The 20,409-nt window shown below is 38.1% G+C and overlaps 1 protein-coding gene across 2 annotated transcripts in view; it reads right to left on the bottom strand.

Annotated features, from left to right (window-relative positions):
- Positions 1-9,073, bottom strand: part of LOC104226614 (uncharacterized) — a 32,896-nt gene extending 23,823 nt beyond the window's left edge. For both annotated transcript variants that reach the window (XM_009778642.2, XM_009778643.2), the window contains exons 1-8: positions 8,828-9,073; positions 2,182-2,479; positions 1,797-2,025; positions 1,355-1,694; positions 1,143-1,256; positions 637-765; positions 365-556; positions 84-278 (exon numbers count right to left, since the gene is read on the bottom strand). In XM_009778642.2, the coding sequence (XP_009776944.1) occupies positions 84-278; positions 365-556; positions 637-765; positions 1,143-1,256; positions 1,355-1,694; positions 1,797-2,025; positions 2,182-2,479; positions 8,828-8,926 (1,596 nt within the window). In that variant the 5' untranslated portion in view covers positions 8,927-9,073. The remainder of the gene's footprint in view (positions 1-83; positions 279-364; positions 557-636; positions 766-1,142; positions 1,257-1,354; positions 1,695-1,796; positions 2,026-2,181; positions 2,480-8,827) is intronic.
- Positions 9,074-20,409: the final 11,336 nt, after the last annotated feature.

Raw genomic sequence — 20,409 nt, 5'->3', positions numbered from 1 at the left:
ACCATTTCCAATAACATACTAATGGTATCAAATATATGCATAACAGTTAAAATTTAAATTTGGGAAATAATCAATAATCCAACCTTTTGCTCTTGACATGTATCCAAGACTTTGTAGGTGTTCTCCAGGTCAACATTCAATGTATCAACAAGACCCCGCAACAAGATGCTAGGATTAACATGCCACAAATGAAGAATCATACCATTAGCACCAGTATTTTTTAGCATAACAGGGAAAACAGCAGCGGAAACTTCATGCTGGAGGAGATTATACGCAGTCTGCCAATTATCCAAAGGCACTGATTAATATAGATGAAAAAAATAAGAAAAAGGAAAGATTCACAATCAGTGTCCATGTCCAATACATTGATATGGGCCATCCCAAGAAGCAAGACTTCTGGACAGTGCTTCAGAGGGTGCTCCAGAATGGATCGCACAGAACTTGCATAACCTCTCTCAGCCAACTGGCAAAGAACTTCGAGAAGGTCAAGACACAACCATGCATGATTTGCATGTCCAATTTGGATTTTATGGTCATTCACCGCATCAACATAAGCCTGCACGAACACAGTGGCTGTTCAGACCAATCATACATGATATGTGGATGTAGATAAGCTAAATGTTAAAAGCATCCTACCAGTTGCCTCCCACAATGCGCGAAGGTAAATACTTCAGGAGGCACCGAGACAGCATACTTAAGTAAGGAAAGCTGACCCTCAGCATTCTTCCAGAGAGAACCGCAAATAGCTCCAAGAGGAAAAGGATCCTACAGTTCCGGCGGGATTTACAGAAAAAAATGTGGTGGAGTAAATTTCTAAATTTTTGTTAATGATCATACCAATGTACATTGGTCCCACTGAAAGAAGCACACTATACAAGAACTAGAGGGAAAGAAATAAACAGTAATACAAAAGGAACAGTCAACAAATGATCCTACTTATAACGGAGAAGTGGATAAGTAACTGAATTAAATTTCACCTCCCATTTTACCACAGATGTACAAATCCCTCTGTTTCAAGACAAAAAATGTTTCCTCCAAATCTTTTTCTTCTTCCATTTCCCTTTGTTTCAAGTCACCAAAAGATAAGGGAAAAGTGGGTAGCCTCGTAGATGCATATTGTAGAGAGGGAAGAGGAGAGGTACCTGACAGGCATGTTTGTAAATGGACATCAAAAAGGAAAAGGCTGTTCCATCGGGAATATAGAAACCCTCATGATCTAGGTTTTCCATTACAGTTACCCAGTTAAGTCCAGGAGCCTGCATGCAAAGAGGTGGTAAAACGGTTACTTATCATCAAGCTATAAATGCCCCATCAAAAATACTAACTGATAAATATTTAAGGTGATGGAACCCACAAGTTGCTTTATTGCATCAATAAGGACGTCAGCATTCCAAGAATCCAATGGAGATGGATCAGATACAGTGCTGCTACCAAGAGCAGCACGGAACGTTGAGAACACATTCTGGTTATCCTCAATGCCAGAGCGGGTATGTACAACCATACCAAGTATCCTAGCAACAGTTACTTCAGTCAACGGCAAAAATAAGGATAACATTTCTTTGCATTGCAAGACATTAGCAGTGCATCCATAACCCAATTCCTTCATTATGTCCGCTATGCTCATTTCCTTCTCCATTTCTGCCACAAGAGCATCAAAATCATCTTCACCACCATCATTTAAGAAATCTAAGTTCCTGTCACAAGAAAAGACAAGGTCACATCATGCTTATGTGTCAATGCACAAGTTTCTAGACAAAAGAGATAAAACAATCTCAACCAAATTTAAATAATAATACCTCAAAAAATTAGCTTCACGAAGTTCATCAGAAAGCAAAGGAGTTAAAATGAACTGGGCTTCTTCTTTTGACTGGATGAGCGATAGCATATGCATAAACAAGTCTACATGCTTAGAGAGGCCTTCAGATTGATCCAGAAACAAAAGAACACTCTGAATTGGCATGACATCATCTAAAGAAGAATTGGTGGAACATAATTCTGCTATCTGACCCATGCAATAGTTGGTTCCTGCAAAATACAAGCAACAAAAATCACATCTTGGGATAAAGGAAATAGAGCAGTTAACATATATTTGTTTACCTCCTTTCTTTCCACCATATGAAAGATTAAATCAGAAGGGCCCAAGTATTATTAATGGCATTCATAGAAGGAAGATGGGCTTACCACATTTCCTGACATCAACATTTTCCGAGTCTGACAATGCAAGGCCAACTCCAATTTTTTCAGATATTGTCAACTGTAAAACAGTAGAGAGATTCACCAAAAACTCCTCACTGATTGCAGTATCCTTTAGGGATTCAGAAAAAGCAGTGCTGAAACTTGGCTTGTCCAAGATGCATCTGAAAATGGAAGCAAATACAGGATCCAGCTGTGTGTTCTTCAAATCTTTCCCATAAATATTCAGTTGATCAACGCACGTCTGAAGCAGCAATATGCTCCCTTCAACTCCATATGCCAGATACTGCTCGGACAAATGTCAAAAAACGAAAAAGAACAGCAGTGTTATTTTAAAATCTTCACCTGGGATAAATGTTGATAACCATCATGTAGCAAAATATCGGAACAGTATCTGGTTGCAATTATGTTGCCTACTTATATCCTAAAGATACTTATTGCTTTTTATTCAACTCAGATCTAGCAAGAGTTTTTGCAATTCTGAGCAATAAATTCAAGTTTTAGCAAGGAGTTTTAGAAGCATTAAAAGCGTGCAGAATCGTCTTAACAATTGGGAGGAGCTCAAAAGACAAGTTAACAATAATAATAATAATATAATATATAATAATAATAATAACAATAATAAGATCGAGGGTAAGTCGTCACTCACTACCACCGGAGGCAAAATATACTCGGTGATTTTATTATCTTAGTAACACAATCAATAGACAATTAGGTGCACAATTTAGCGCCTTGGTGCCTGCTCGCTTAAACGAGACAAATCACTCAACCAGTTCTACACCTAGCTTCAATACTAAAGTGTCGCCTAATCAAGCCTTTGATAAACACGCCTTTGACAAACACCAAGCCTAATGTAAGCCTAACGACAATAACTAAACCTTAGTTCAATGAATTTGTATCTCCTATATGGATCCTTTGCCTCCATTGTATTCTGTTCTTAGCTAAGTCCACATTGATTCAGTGAGATTATAGGTTCTTTATATAACTTTCTTCCATATGATTTTATGGATATATTGTCGACATTAGTACATTCAATCATCATAGTCACACCAAAGGTCAGGACATGTGGAGGTCCAATAGGACTTGATAACTAAGGCTCAGACATTTTTTATGTGTAATGGGGGAGTAGTATTATATCAGAAAAACCAGATAAAGAAAGTGTTGGTTGGTAAGAACAACCCAATTACAAACTATGCAGATTACTAATAAAATCTACCATGGAGTCGACGTCATTAACATTGATTCTAGCCATCAAAAAAGGAGCAAAGAGACACATTTCTGCTTAAGGCTAACTATGTACTCATTCTCAGGTTTGTTTCCCTCCATATGACCCACCAAATTGCTGCCAGTATAGTGGACCAAAATGCTGCTTTATGTTTGACCAGCCCTCATTTGTGACACCCTTGGATAAAATAAGACTCAAAGTTTGATTGCACCAGGTGTAATATGCACCACCAGAAACTATCCTCTCTCAGTAAAATGAAATAATAACATCCCTAAATTGGAAAAGCAATAACTTCTAAAATTTATGGGCAATTGAGGGATTAAATAGATTAAACAAAATTCCAGATGAACTTAAGCCATTTTTTAAAATGGTGACAATAAGAATTTGACTCCTACAAATTTAAAAACACAAGTAGGAGCCCAATGGCTGCTGGCTTCCCAGTTATGTATAGATTTATAAGTTAACTATAATTTGCAATACCAGTCAAAATTATCATGCTTTTCATATGATAACGAAAAGAAGATACCAGTTAAATGTCGAGAACATACTTCCCCAACAAAGACGAAGGAACATGGAGAGGAAAAGGACAACACTTCCACTATTATAAATAGTAGAATAACGAAACAAATGCTCCAAGCCTCCAACGTAACCAAAAAATTGGGCCAACAGAACCTCGGCATGTATATTTAAACATCATTTAGAGCTTACGTCTAGGCACACAGTTCAACGATAATTGGGAAACATACAATAAAAGATGTATATACTTGGAAATCTTCTTCTCTCAAGCAAATCTACTTCTCCCGCCCTACCTTCTATGCTCTAGAGTAACATACGGAACTTAGGTAGTCTTAGTAGAATACCATATAAGGTGAGGAGACCCAAGATCCAATCTCAGTTTTGACTACAGCAGCACCAACAAGAGAGAGGAAGAACTTCTGAGTAAAAAGCATTAATTAAAGAGGGTGATGGCGAAGACAAAAATTTGCATCTTAAAGAAATTGGGAGTGAAAGATAAATGACACAGTCTAATTCCTTAAGAGATTATGTGGGGAAAAATCACACAATCTTCAAAAATAGTGAGAAGACATTCAGTGCCAAAAGTAGAAGTAGTTCTTTTTGAAAAGCGACTCTGCTTCCAACTATATCAAGCAGTATTAGAGTTCAACTAAAAAAAGGGTTATTCTTATCTTTAGAAGGAAAGAACAAAAAGGAGCTATTTAAAGCAATATTAACTGTTCTGACTAGAAAAGAAGAAAACTTCATGTTCAAGTTACCATTATCAATAAAAAATATAAAAAAGAGAGAATTCATACAGAAATATTGACAACGTATTTCAGGAGAACTTGCATTTTACCAGTGACACAATTGAAAAACAATTCCACCTATATGTGGAAATTATGGTGCACTTAAGAAGCTAACTAGTACTCCCTCCGTTCCAATTTATGTGAACCTGTTTGACTGGGCACGAAGTTTAAGTAAAAAATGAGACTTTTAGAATTTGTGGTCCTAAACAAGTTCAAATGGGGCCCAGAGTATTTGTGTGGTTATAAAAGCTTCTCATTACGGGTAAAGTTGTAACTTTAAGCTAAATTGTTACCAAATTTAGAAAGAGTTCATTCTTTTTGGAACGGACCAAAAAGGAAATAGGTTCACATAAACTGGAACAGAGGGAGTATAAAATAACAGGTAAAAGAGTTGGCAAATTGCTGTTACCTTAGAAAAAGAGAGGTGTGTGTCAATTGCCAGCTTCATATTATGCAGCAGCTCACAAATGTTTGGATTATGTCTTATTCAATTAATTACTACGATGTACTCAATGTTATTAAAACTTACTGCTTCTTCGCTTTAACACTTTAGAGAAGCGAGAGCTTCAAATAATAACACACAAAGTGATTCAATGAGAAGCAGTAGTTCTTTAAATCTCAACTTCGAGAAGTTGAATTATTATTGGCATTATTGTATGTTTGATGTCGTTTCAATTGCAATTTGAATATTACTATAGTACTAATAAATGTTTGATATTTTAAATTTTTTTCATAAATTGTTTTTCTAATGAAATATAAATTTTTCATAAATTGTGCGCTTCACTCATGCTTTTCACTTCAAGATCCACGAACATTGTCCTTTTTTTGCACTTCTCGCTTTACAAACACTAGTGCTACTATTGGCACAATGTAATCCAGAATAACCAAAGCAGCCATGCATGCACTTAATGGACATTCTGGAAAGAAAGCAATACACAGTTACTCCACTTCGGGAAAGAAGTTTTTAAATGTATTGTGCAAAAAAAGGTGTTTGAATAGATGTAGCTTTGTTTGAAGATATGTGAGTGATTTAATAGGAAAAGAAGATTTTACTGGGAAAAAAAGAACCTCCTTCTAATTGGAAAAAAATGCAAGTGTGCACCTCGAATCTTGGTTCCTCATTCAAAATGTCGCTTAAACGGATGAAACACCTAGCCTGTATTACATCTAACTTCAGAGCATAAGCATGCCTCAAGCTTGCTTTGAGAACAAAGAACTGACTCTCATAATTTACGCAACAATGATACTATAACTTGATGCATGGTATATAGCTAGTGAAACAATGAAACCTCGTCCAGGAAAGATAATTTTCGTACGTCCAAAAACGACAATTTGTCATCGGTACGTCCACAAAAGAGAATTTTTCCACCAAGACCCTTTCCCGTTTAATAGTTAATTTCCCTTTATGGATTATTATATATTTGCTAGGTTGCAACCCCACCCCCACCCCACCAAAAAAAAAGCTTCCTGATACAGTGTTACCCAAATATGGCAAGAAATGGTAATTTAAGAACATAGAGAATGAAAAACCAACAAACATATCCGAGCTGTAAAAGAAGATGGATGTTCAAATATCTAGCACATTGATGATTGGAAATTGCACAACGGAACATCTAAGTATCCTTTTTTTTTTTAAAAAAAGTAACATTTAAGTATCTTATAAAAAGGGGAAAACATAAACTTGAGCATATTCCACTCTTAGCACCCTTATCTTTTACCAAAAATGTTATAAAAGGCATTCAAAGCCAAGTGTCCTAATTTCGTAGTTAGCATATACTTGTCATCCCACTCTTATTACCCAAAAGGGAAGAAGCACAGTGCAGATATGCCATATATAAGAATAGGAAACAAATTAATCTCCTACTTCACCAATCAAAAAGATGAAATGGTAATAACAAAATAGGAAATCGATACTTGTATTCATAAAGCCAATATCCTCATAAATAATATCACGTAATAAAGGAAAAGAAATCCAAAAATTAGTTATGCTAGAAAAAGTTTGAATCCCCTTTTATGATAGGGAAGGCATTTCGAATCCTTATTTCCTTTTCTCTTATTATACAAATCCTCATTCTAATTACCCAAACCAAAATGATGTCACGGACACACATTATCCCCATTGATTCAACGTTTAAACAGGAAAAAACCGTTCATGGTGCTCAAATGCATCTGTGTCCACATGGAAACTACGCTAAAATACTCAAAAAATTAGAAATCCTTTTAGCCAATGACCAAAGCTCATGCTTTCTGATCACCACGATTCTCTGGCACCGGATGCATAAAAATGTATGAAATCTCTATATAGAGGTACTTATAGTACAAATATTTTTTTGATATAGTAAATACATATAGTACAACAGAAAATGCCAAATTTTGAATATTTGGACAAACATACATTACTCAAGAAGGGCAATTTAGCGCAACCACGGAATGGAGATCACTGACAGTTCTCTCGCGCCCAACACACAAAAAAGGGACAAACCAGCTACGCTACATATAGTCCAATTACATAAATTTTAGAAACAATTTTCATGACTGAAAAATCCAAATTTGGGTATTAAAAGCAAAACTACATTGCTCAAGAGTGACAATTTAGTGCAGCTAGAGATAGTGTTTTCTATGGTTCTCTTGCACCTGATGTATAAAAATACATATAGTCCAATTAAGTATTTACTAACACTATTCACAGATGAAAATTACAATTTTGGATATTTAAAGCAAAACCCATTGCTAGCAATTGAAAGTTTAGGCAAATATATAGCCTTGAAGACCATTGTTTGTAATAGCCAATTATTCGACCACTACCTCACTGCAAACATATCTATTACAGTGCAAACATATCTATTACAGTGCACAACAGAAGTTACAAAAAGGAAACAAAAATCCAATATATGAAAGAAACAACTGCGAAATTGGCTATAAATGCATGTATACACACAGATGGGTTCCTATATGTGGATTATACATATCGTCCACTTAAGTAAATTAAATTATCAGTATTCAGGGTGTGTGACCTTCCTTATATATTCAGCCACATGTGCGCTTATGAAAATATTTTGTGGACTCGATCATTCTTCTATGAAATTTCGATTCTATCAATTATTCCGTATCATAATCAAGTCCCCCACCCCACCTCGAATAAATAAGGCCCAGCGATTCCCCAAACCAGCTCCTGGGCTTACGCAGCAGAACCGGCCAGGGGTATTCGGCATCCTTCGGTGATCACACACTAACCTGGGCAATCACTAGCTACAATCGACGGAATTTGATCAATTCTGTTGATTAAAAAAAAAGCGTGAAGCCCCCACCCCACCGCACATCTTTTCTATACAGCCGCATAACCATAACGAGTTTCTAGTCATAGCAAACAAAGACCTTTGCTAAGAGAAAGTGGCCCCCTTTTTGAACGGAGTGAGGTCCTTTCTGCAGAATTTACAAAAACAAATGGAAATTCCAATTTTGGATATTCAAGAACCCACTACCCAGGAAATGCAATTTATCAAAACAACTTCACCTCCCTTATCAAAAAAAAATTTCTTTCTATAAGTCTTATTAAAACAAACTCAAAACTACATCACCATTTTTTATAAGTAATCAAACTACATCAGCTCAAAGATGATCCTTTCAATGCTCATAATTCACCCACTACATCAGTGCAAAATATGTATACAAAAGTTACAATGCAACAACAGACGCTACAGAAAGGAAACAAAAATCCAATCTGTAAAATAATCAACCAAGAATCCGACTGTAAATGCATGAATAATGACACACAAATGGGTATTATACATATAATAACCCACTTAAGTAATTTATACTGATAATAAAATATCCAATTTGGGTGAATTCGAAAATTATCCAGTCACTCAAGAAGTGCCATTTAGCCCAACTACATAACCTTGAAAATCGTTCTTTTCCAGTTTCCAGTTATTAATACCAATTATTCCCCAGTACACCAATGCAAACATATTTCTAAAAAGTTACAGTGGGCGGGGCAACATGAGTTACACAAAAAAATCCAATCTGAGAAAGAAACAAGCAGTAATCGACTTTATATATATATATAACACACCACACATTCAGTGAATGCTAGGGTTTATAGTACCTGACGGAGCTCATGGAAAACAGTGTCAGAATTGGAAGCGTTCAAGCTATTGAGCAGAAACCGAATCTGTGTAGAAACAGTGGAGGTGAAAGGAATCATCGCGAAGGGATCAGCAACAGTTAATGCCTAGGGTTTTTCAAACGAGTAGTGAGAGCAGAGAGCGAAATGGGGAGTTTGAGAGAGCGAGAGATTTGATTGAACGATCGAAGAGAGAGAAAATATGAAGGGTGAGAAATTGGACTATCAGGGAAGGGTTTTTATATGTGGGGTAAAGTGATTCGGTGCTCGGCTAGCGTGCGTTTAGCAGCGAGTTATCGTAATCTATCTGCACTAGTTTTACCCAAGTTGCCCTTGGTTATTTTCTTTTTCTCTTTCATAAATCATAATAATGTAAACCTTACATTTAAACCAAAAAAATTAAATCTAAATAGAAAAACAAATTTGTTATATAAAAGGTAATCGAAAGAAATAGGTATAAATCTATTTCGGAATTATGACCTTATTTTTGTCGACAACAACAACAATCTAGTATAATCCTACTAGTAGAGTTTGGGTAGGGTAGTGTGTACGCAGACATTACCCCTACTATAGGGTAGAGAGGTTGTTTTCAATACACTATGACCTTATTTTTGTCGTATTTGTGAAAATGTAGGAGGAAATGAAAGTCACAAAAATGTACCAACCTTTTTTTTGTTTTTCTAGTCAAGTTTACTAAAACTAAGTGAGAATGAAAAAATCTGTTTATATTCCTTTATATGTTTTCCAACGAGAAGTGAATTTTGCAATTGTTTGGATCGTGATCAAAATGTTAGTTATACAACTCCATTACTTTATAATAAGGAGTAAGAACATTAGTATTTAATTTTTGTATTCTTGTTAAAATTATCTTTAACGAAAAATACTTAAAAGTGATATCAGAACTATAGGCTACTTATACGTTTATTTTCATATGTTAGGTAGTCCAACCCAATCCATAATTTATGAGGAAAACACATATGAGAATTTACAATTAAATTTGTTTTATTTAGTTACATGTAGATTATAAATTAAAGTAAACTTATAAATATTCTAAAACATACATGTTGTTATGGTAAATATCATATTATAGTGGATGTCTAGTCTTCCTCCATGATCTTCATGTCAGATGCTCAATGACATATTCCATGACATGTTTTCTTCACTTTTCATGCCTATATAAAGGCCTTGTAATAGATAGGAAAATACACACAATTGAAGAAGAAAATCTCTTTCTTCTCTCTATCTCTATTTCTTGCCCATGTTTTACTAAATTGCTTTTATTTCATAACACGTTATCAGTACGAGTCTCTAACCAATTGTATATATATCTACAAAAAAAATTCCTACATTCGGAAAGTTTGCAATTAGAAGTCATACATATCATCTCTTGGTAGATGTAAAGAAAAACTACATATGGTAAGTAATGAAACGTAAGAAGGTATGATTATCTTATACTTGTCATTCCTCTAATATCTCGAATGCACACAAGTTCGTACTACACATGTATTGCATAAGCACATATTAGTATTACATCTTTTATATCACATGAATGGAATGAAATTTTCGAAGTTCTATATGTGAAAATCATAGTAGCAGTTAATTGTTGATATGATGCATGTCATGGTAACCAAGGATATGTTATATAAGTTGTCTTACGATTATTTGTGTGCTAACTATCTTCAATTTGTCCTGCCGCTTTTAATATTTTTTTTACTTGGATGAATATTTTTTCCTTTTGGGTTTTTGCACTTGCATAAAAAAAATTGGTCATACTAATTAGAAACATAAATCATCTTAAAGAAACAAAAAAAATACTTCACATCTTTATCTAGGTTAATTAATTTCTTATAACGATCCGACCGGTCGTTTTGAGCTTTTGCACTTCGATCGCCAGTTCTCGGTTATGACTTGCCTCGTGTGATGTAATATGACTTATGTAAATCGTTGGTTTGGGTTTTTAGGGAAATCAGAACGAATTTGGAAGAACAATTCTGAGTTTGTATCTTGAAATTTGAAAGGTTTGACCAAGATTTGACTTGTTGTATATGATCTCGGATAGGAAATTTTATGATTTGGTTAGCTCTGCTTGGTGATTTGGGACTTAGGAGCGTGATCGGAATGCATTTTGGAAGTTCTTGGAAGGTTTAGGTTTGAATTGGCGAAATTGAGATTTTGACGTTTTCCGGTTGATAGGCGAGATTTTGATATAGAGCTTGGAATAGAATTCTGAGAGTGATAGTAGCTTCGTTGTGTCATTTGGGATGTGGTCATTCGAACGAGATTTGATAGACTTTTTTATCGAAAGCATAATTTAAGAGTTCTTGGAGTTCTTAGGCTTGAATCCTACGTTAAATTGGTGATTTGATGTTGTTGTGAGCGTTCCGGAGTTTTGAACAAGTTTGAACGATGTCATGGGATGTGTTGGTACAATTGGTTTGAAGTTCCGGGAGTTTCGGGATATTTTAGGCCGAAAATCATAGTTGTAGCAGGTCCAGAAGGGTTGCAGGCCTCGGAACTCACCCGCACAGTCCGCACAAAAAATAAGTGCGACCGTGGTATGTGTTGTGCGGACCGCACAAAATGAAGTGCAGCCGCGGTAGGTGTTATGCGAACCGCACAAAATGTTGTGCGGCTGCGGTGGGGAGTAATTCACCGGTCCTACTTCAGAAGCTCATATCTTTTGATCTACAAGGAATTTGAGATGATTCAAAAACGAAAGTTGTAGCCCTTCGTGTCTAGTTCCCAGAAAGTAAAGATATCGCAATTTGGACATCTGTAGCGAAAGTTATGACCAAAATACTAAAGCCTGTCACTGCAGAGGAAAGCCTGTGCGGCCGCTGTCGTTTTTGTGCGGACTGCACTGGTTTTATGCAAATTGCGGTCGATTTTGTGCGGTCCGCGGAGGTGAAAATCTGTGGGGTGCTCTATAAATACGAGGTTTTGGATTTTATTTGATATTTTGACCTAGAAACCTCGGATTTTGGCGATTTTTCGAAGGTTTTTCAAGAAATTCATCGGGATAAGTGATTCTAACTCAGATTTGGCTAGAATACATGAATCTATCATTGAATTCATCATTTAATTCATGATTTGGGATGGAACTTGGGAAGAAAATTTGTGGAATCCTCCAAAAATATAAAATGATGATTTGAAGGACCAAATGGTATTGGAATTGGATAATTTTGGTATGTTTAGACTCGTGAGAGTATAAAGATTCTAGTTTTGTAAATTTTGTCAAATTCCGAGATGTGGGCCCGGGGGTCGGGTTTGACCAATTTCTAGAATTTTGTGGTAATTCGATTGTTTTCGCTTGAGCTTTGTTCCCTTAGCGTATTGTGACGTATTTGTGTTGATTTTGGATAGATTCGACGCGTATAGAGGCCGATTTGAGGGGCAAAGGCGTCGCGAGTTAGAGATTTAGCCAGTTCGAGGTGAGTAATGATTGTAAATGATGTCCTAAGGGTTTGAAACCCCGAATTGCACATCGTAGTGCTATATTGAGGTGAGGCACACGCTTGATGACGAGCGTGGGGTCATGTACTATTGGGGATTGTGACTTGGTCCGTCCCGATTGATGATTTTACCGCGCATTTTACTGAAACTTATATGTTATCATCATGATTTGGGCTTCGTGCCAACTATTTGAACCCTTCGGGGATTTTTATTACTATGTCCTGAATGTTTTGACTTACTAATTGAACTCAGTCATGTTATTTTTCACTGTTTTACTACTCCGCCATTTTTACTCCGTTTTTTAGACATAAATGATATTTTAAATGATGTTTTGGGCTAAGAAATACTATTTTACTAATGCCCGAGGGGCTTGTGAGTATTTTTGACTGAGTAAGGCCAAGGTCCGAGTTGTAAGGAAACACTAATACTGATTTGAGGCCAAGGGCTTGAGATATGTATGTCACGAGGTGGCTTGTTGATATTGTTTATGAGGCTGAGGGCCTGAGATATATACGCCACGAGGTGGCTTGACTGATATGAGGCCGAGGGCCTAGATTTGATGCCACGAGATGGCTTGATATTGTACTTGGGCCGTAAGGGGCCCCTCCCGGAGTCTGTACACCCCCAGTGAGCGTGGGTACCCATTGTGATGTGAGATATAGCCCGAGGGGCTTATATTGTTCTATGTGATAGCCCGAGGGGCTGATATTGTTCTATGTGATAGCTCGAGGGGCTGGTATTGTACTATGTGATTGACCGAGGGGTTGGTACCGTTCTATGTGATTGCCCGAGGGGTTGGTACCGTTCTATGTGATTGCCCGAGGGGCTGGTATTGTTCTAAGATATTGCCCAAGGGCAGAGTTGTTGATATTGAGCCCGAGGGGCGAACCTTTATGTGTTTATCTTTCATATTTTCCGGTCATTTACCTGTTAAACTATGTTATCTGTGCCCGAGGGGCGGATTTCTGTGCTTATCTGCACTAACTATTTTGCATTCATTTGCGTACTGTTGAAAAATCCATTTTCAAAAAAGTTTAAACTGAGCTAAGATGTTTAAAGAGATTTTACATCTTCATTGCTTTCTTACAGATTTTTGAACTGCTTCTATACAACATCTTGATATGCTTTACGTGATTTCTTGCCTTCAGTCTTTATTTACATTTGTGACTCACTGAGTTGGAGTACTCACTTTACCCCCTGCACCTCTGTGTGCAGATTCAGGCGTTGTTGGTATCGCTCCCGAGTGCTGATACCTCCAGCTTCAGGCAGGTTTCCGGAGATTTCGAGGTAGTCGTTGACGTCTGCAACCCCGTGTCTCTACTCCCTTATCATCTCTATCTCTTTTGAGACATCTGTACTAGCTTATAGACTTAGCAGACTTGTATTATGAATTATAGATGCTCATGACTAGTGACACCCTGGTTAGGGCTGTGTTGGGTTGTACTTCCGCACTTTGTTGGCATTATTCGCTATTTAGTATTGCTATATCATGTTTCAAACCATTTTTATGTTATTTAACTGTTTAAAAAGTGAATTGGGTTTGATTGGCTGGCCTTGTCTTCAGGAGAGGCGCCATCACGACCGGGTCCGGGTTTAGGGTCGTGACATTGCTTTTTTGAAATTTGAAAAACAAACCAGCTATTGAGAAAGTATTCATAATTTATGTTCGTATCATTTGAAAGCAAACAACGATTAGTATGACTACTAGAAGAGGTATTTTTGAGTATACATGACCTACTTGATGCTTGCTACTGACTTACCATTTTCAAGTATTTTATATGAATTATGCACAAGCTACAACTGATAAGTTGTTACCTATAATGTAACTTTTCAGGTAATATAAATGCTGAATTTATGTATTAGTACTATATGATGTACTTTTGATAAATTTATTCACTAATTGCTTGGTTGAATTGAGTGAAGGAAAGTCATAGCGTTAAATCAAATCCAATAGGTAGGGTATACCCCAAAAACAATAATATTTTTAAGAGAGACTCAATAAATATTATGAGAATGATTTTATAATCCATTTAAACTCTAATAGAATTTAGAAGAAATATTCTGACTACAAACGGTTGTATTTCATATAGATGCTACAAATAATTAATAAAGCTTTACGCTGATTTGAGATTTGTACAATTATTTAAGAAAGTAAATTTGATTTGCTAAGTTGCAAATTAGTTGTGCATAACTTTCTTGGCATGTGATTGAAATTAAGGCTTGAGAATGAATCTCAATATTGTTTAGCCTATTATGCCATTGATTGAGGGTAATACATCGTGATGCTCCATAATGATAAGAGTTGGGTTTGGGTCCCAATTTATTATGGCCTAACATGTCTTTATATTGGTAAGACATTGGGTTTGAGTCCCACTATACCATATTGATGATAATGATGACTAAAGAAAAATAATATATTTTTCATTAAAGGCATGAAGATTGTCTCACTTGATTTGCTCTATTCTTAAAGTGAATGTGGTAGCAGTGCATAATAAGTTTAAATGAAGACAAGTGGTTGAACAACGAACGTGGGCGTTCCAAATATCAAAATAATAATAATCATCATGATGATTATAAAAGGGGAACAATAAGAGTTCTCAAAATAGTCCTTCAAAATATGAAGGCAATGTTTACCATCAAATTGGTATGAAAATAATAAAGCACGTCGCTGATTATGATCCATTCCTTGAAAAGAATGTGACTTGTGATAAACAATGAGAATGCAAACCCATTCCTAAAGTTGAATGTGGCAATATATGATAAAAGCAATGAATAAAGACATGCAATTCATAATTATATGAATACCACACAACTCACCTCTAAGGGAGGTTTGAGTGAAATAAAGAGAATAAATATTTGTTATGACCCGGATTTTCCTACCCTCAAGAGTCATGATGGCGCCTACTCGTAGAAGCTAGGCAAGCCAGGAAAATTTAGAAATCTTTAACTACTTTATTTTAAGCCTTTTTAACAACTTGCATTAACAAGTGGTAAACATTTAAATGATAGCGGAAGATGAAATTAAACGGAAGACTTAGATGAATATAATACCAAAATTGATACGAAAAGCCAACATATGTTTCTACCCAGAAACCGGTGTCACAATATCTACGGACCGTCTATGACTACTACATACAAGTGTCTGAAGGAAAGAAACACAGTCTGTCTCGGATACGAGTGATAACAGAACATGATAATAGATAGAAGAGACACCGGGCCTGCGGACGCTTGCAGGACTACTTTAAAGGCTGTCTCTGTGGACTGAAGGCTGGCTCCCAAGCTACTGATCCAATGCTGCTCCGGTATCTGCACAGAGTGCAGAGTGTAGCATCAGCACAACCGACCCTATGTGATGGTAAGTGTCTGGCCTAACCCCAGCGAGGTAGTGACGAGGCTAGGACTAGACTCCAGATAATCCTGTGCAGTTATATAATATATGGCAAAAAATAAATAGGAATAAGCAGTTTAAAATGGGAAGGGGTACATGCTTCAGTGAAACATATCAAGACCAATAGAAACTTAATTAAATATAAAAGTACATCTCAATATCTACAACAGTACAATAACAATACTATTGCGGCGCGCAACCCGATCCCTTATCATTTAACATTGTTACGGCGTGCAACCCGATCCACATATATATAGCTGTTGCGGCGTGCAACCCGATCCAATATAATATCTGTTGCGGCGTGCAACCCGATCCAATATAATATCTGTTGCGGCGTGCAACCCGATCCAATATAATATCTGTTGCGGCGTGCAACCCGATCCTTATAATATCTGTTGCGGCGTGCAACCCGATCCAATATAATATCTGTTGCGGCGTGCAACCCGATCCAATATAATATCTGTTGCGGCGTGCAACCCGATCCAATATAATATCTGTTGCGGCGTGCAACCCGATCCAATATAATATCTGTTGCGGCGTGCAACCCGTTCCAACTATACAGTCAACAATAATCATAATTAACCGTCCCGGCAAGGGATCAACAATAGACTACACTATCCCGTCAAGGGAACTCAGCAGTACAAGTATATACGTCCCGGAAAGGGAGAATCAGTTATAACCAATCTTAACTCAACTCCTACTCGTCTCAATTACCACCATTTCTCAATCATAAGTAGATTCTACGATAAACAAACTAAGTCTTTGCTCAATATCAATGATTTACTCACTATTTCAACCATAGTAACATTCAAGAATACAACAAGTATCAATTTAAGACGCATGGTCATGCTTGACACCAACGTATAGATACTTGTCACCATGCCTATACGTCGTACTCAACAAGAAGCAAATAGCAAATAGGACTCAACTCCTAATCCCTCAAGCTAAGGTTAGACCGAACACTTACCTCGATGCCTTGAACACAACTCAAGTTTCAATTATAGCTTTACCCCTTTATTCCATTGTCAATTCGCCCGTATCTAGCCACAAGTTACTTAATTACTTCAATAAACTCTAAATGAATCAATTTGAATGCATGAAAATGAGTTTTCCAAAGTTTTACCCAAAAAGTCAAAAACGCCCTCGAGCCTACGTGGTCAAAACCCGAGGTTCAAACCAAAACCCATTCCCCCATTCCCCCACAAACTCAAATATATAATTTATTTTGAAATCGAACCTCAAATCGAGGTCCAAATCCCCAATTTGAAAAACCTAGATTCTACCCAAAACACCCAATTTCCCCATGAAAATTATTGATTTGAAGTTGAAATCATGTTAAAAGATGTTAATGATTGAAGGAAACTAGTTAAAAATGACTTACAATTGATTTGGAGAAGAAATGTTGTTTGAAAATCGCCTCTTATGTTTTTGGGGTTTTGAAAAATGAAAAATGACTAAAAATCCTGTCTATTTATACCCCTCTCAGACCCCCTGTGCGGACCGCACAAAATGGACTGCGGCCGCACAGGTCTTCCTGAGGTTACTGCGGTCTAGTCCATGTGTGGACCGCACAAAGTCGACTGCGGCCGCACATCAACGCCCTGTACGGACCGTACAAAGTCGACTGCGGCCGCACAACCTCCACTGCGCACCGCACAAGGTCGACCATGGATCGCACTGGTGAGTTTAGAGACCTGCAACTTCTGGTTTTAAGCCTAAAACATCCCCAAACCTATCTGAAACTCACCCGAACCCTCGGAACTCCAAACCAAGTATGCATACTAACTCAAAAACATCAGATGGACCTACTCGTGCGATCACATCATCAAAAGAACATGTAAAATCATGAATTAAACCTCAAAACTTAACATTTTCATCAAGAACTCTCAAAGTCCATAACTCTTCAACCGGAAGTCCAATTCACGTCAAATAAACTCCGTTTTTTCACCAAATTTCACGGAAACGTCCTAAATCATATAAAAGACCTATACCGGGCGCTAGAACCAAAATACGGGCCTGATACCATCATGTTCTAAGCAAATTTTATTTCAATTTTCCTTAAACAGTTTCAAAAACACAATTTCTTTTAAATTTTTTTTTATTTCTCGGGCTTGGGACCTCAGAATTCGATTCCGGGCATACGCCCAAGTCCCATATTTTTCTACGGACCCTCTGGGACCGTCAAATCACAGGTCTGGGTCCGTTTACCCAAAATGTTGACCGAAGTCAAATTAACTCATTTTATAACCAAATTTTATCATTTTTCACAGAATTTCATATTTAAGCTTTTCCGCTACACGCCCGGACTACACACGCAAATCGAGGTGACTCTAAATGAGTTTTTCAAGGCCTTAGAACACAGAATTTAATTTAAAGCAAGTGATGACCACATTCTCCACGTCTAAAACAACCGTTCGTCCTCGAACAGACAGAAGAAGAAAGTACTTGAGTCGGGGAAAAGATGGGGATAACGACTCCGCATATCGGACTCAGACTCCCAGGTCGATGCCTCAGGAGGTTGACCTCTCCACTAAACACGAACAAATATAAAACTCTTCGACCTCAACTGACGAACCTGCCGTTCTAGAATGGCTACCAGTTCTTCCTCATAAGACAAGTCCTTGTCCAACTAGACAGTGCTGAAATCTAACACGTGGGATGGATCGCCGTGATACTTCCGAAGGATGGACACATGAAACACTGGATACACAGCTGATAAGCTCGGTGACAATGCAAGTGTATAAGCCACCTCTCCCACTCGATCAAGAATCTCAAACAGACCAATGAACCTAGGGCTAAGCTTGCCCTTATTCCCAAATCTCATCACACCCTTCATAGGCGACACTCAGAGCAATACCCGCTCACCGACCATAAAAGCCACATCTTGAACCTTGCGGTCTGCATAACTCTTTTGCTTGGACTGAGCTGTACAAAGCCTATCCTGAATAATCCTGACCTTATCCAAGGCCTCCTGAACCAGATCCGTACCCAACAACCGAGCCTCTCCCGGCTTAAACCATCCAACCGGAGATCGACACCGCCTACCATATAAAGCCTCATAAGGAGCTATTTGGATACTCGACTGGTAGCTGTTATTGTAGGAAAACTCTGCTAAAGGCAAGAACTAATCCCACGAACCTCCAAAATCGATGACACAGGCTCGGAGCATATCCTCCAAAATCTGAATAGTCCGCTCGGACTGCCCGTCCGTCTGAGGATGAAATGTTGTACTCAACTCAACCTGAGTGCCCAACTCTCGCTGAACTACTCTCCAAAAATGTAAGGTAAACTACGTATCTCGATCTGAAATGATAGACACAGGCACACCATGAAGACGAACAATCTCTCAGATATAGATCTTAGCTAACCTCTCGGATGAATAGGAGACTGCCACAGGAATGAAATGCGCTGACTTGGTCAGCCTATCAACAATGACCCATACTGTGTCGAACTTCTTTCGAGTCTGCAGGAGTCCAACAACGAAATCTATAGTAACCCGCTCCCACTTCCACTCGGGAAGCTCAATCCTCTGAAATAAACCACCAGGCCTCTGATGCTCCTACTTAACCTGCTGACAATTCAAACACCGAGCCACATATGCAACGATGTCCTTCTTCATTCTACGTCACCAATAATGCTGCCGCAAATCCTGATACATCTTCGCGGCGCCCGGATGAATAGAGTATCGGGAACTATGGGCCTCCTCTAAGATCAACTCTCGGAGTCCATCCACATTAGGCACACAAACTCGACCCTACAATCTCAAAACTCCATCATCATCTAAGGCAACCTACTTGGCACCTCCGCGCTGCACCGTGTCTCTAAGGACACACAAATGGGGATCATCATACTACCAATCACGGATACGCTCCAATAACGAAGAACGAGCGATTGTGCAAGCTAGCACACGACTGGGCTCAGAGACATCCAACCTCACGAACTGATTGGCCAAAGTCTGAACATCCAAAGCAAGCGGTCTCTTACCGATCGGAATATAAGCAAGGCTGCCCATACTGGCTGACTTCCTACTCAAGGCATCGACCACCATATTGGCCTTTCCCGGGTGATATAAGATAGTGATATCATAATCTTTCAACAACTCCAACCACCTCCTCTGCCTCAAATTCAACTCCTTTTGCTTGAACAAATACTGAATACTCTTGTGATCAGTGAACACCTCACATGCCACGCCATATAGATAATGTCTCCAAATCTTCAATGCGTGAACAATGGCTGCCAACTCCAAATCATGAACCGGGTAGTTCTTCTCATGAATCTTCAACTACCGCGAAGCATAAGCAATGACCTTGCCATCCTGTATCAACACTGCACCAAGTCCAATACGAGATGCATCACAATAGACTGTATAAGGCCCTGAACCTGTGGGCAAAACCAACACTGGTGCCGTAGTCAGAGCTATCTTGAGCTTCTGAAAGCTCACCTCATACTCATCCGACCATCTGGACTGGGCACCCTTCTAGGTCAACCGGTCATCGGGGCTGCAATGGATGAACCCCCTCCATGAATCGACGATAGTAGCCTGCCAATCCCATGAAACTCCGAATCTTTGTAGCTGATGCTGGTATATGCCAGTTCTTGACTGCCTCAATCTTTTTCGGATCCACCTGAATACCCTCTGCTAATACAACATGACCCAGGAATGCAACTGAACTCAGCCAGAACTCACACTTCGAGAACTTAGCATAAAGCTGACTATCCCTTG

This window comes from Nicotiana sylvestris, chromosome 1 (genome assembly GCF_000393655.2).
Source record: "Nicotiana sylvestris chromosome 1, ASM39365v2, whole genome shotgun sequence".
Taxonomy (NCBI): Eukaryota; Viridiplantae; Streptophyta; class Magnoliopsida; order Solanales; family Solanaceae; genus Nicotiana; species Nicotiana sylvestris.
This window is presented reverse-complemented; position numbering and strand designations above follow the sequence as displayed.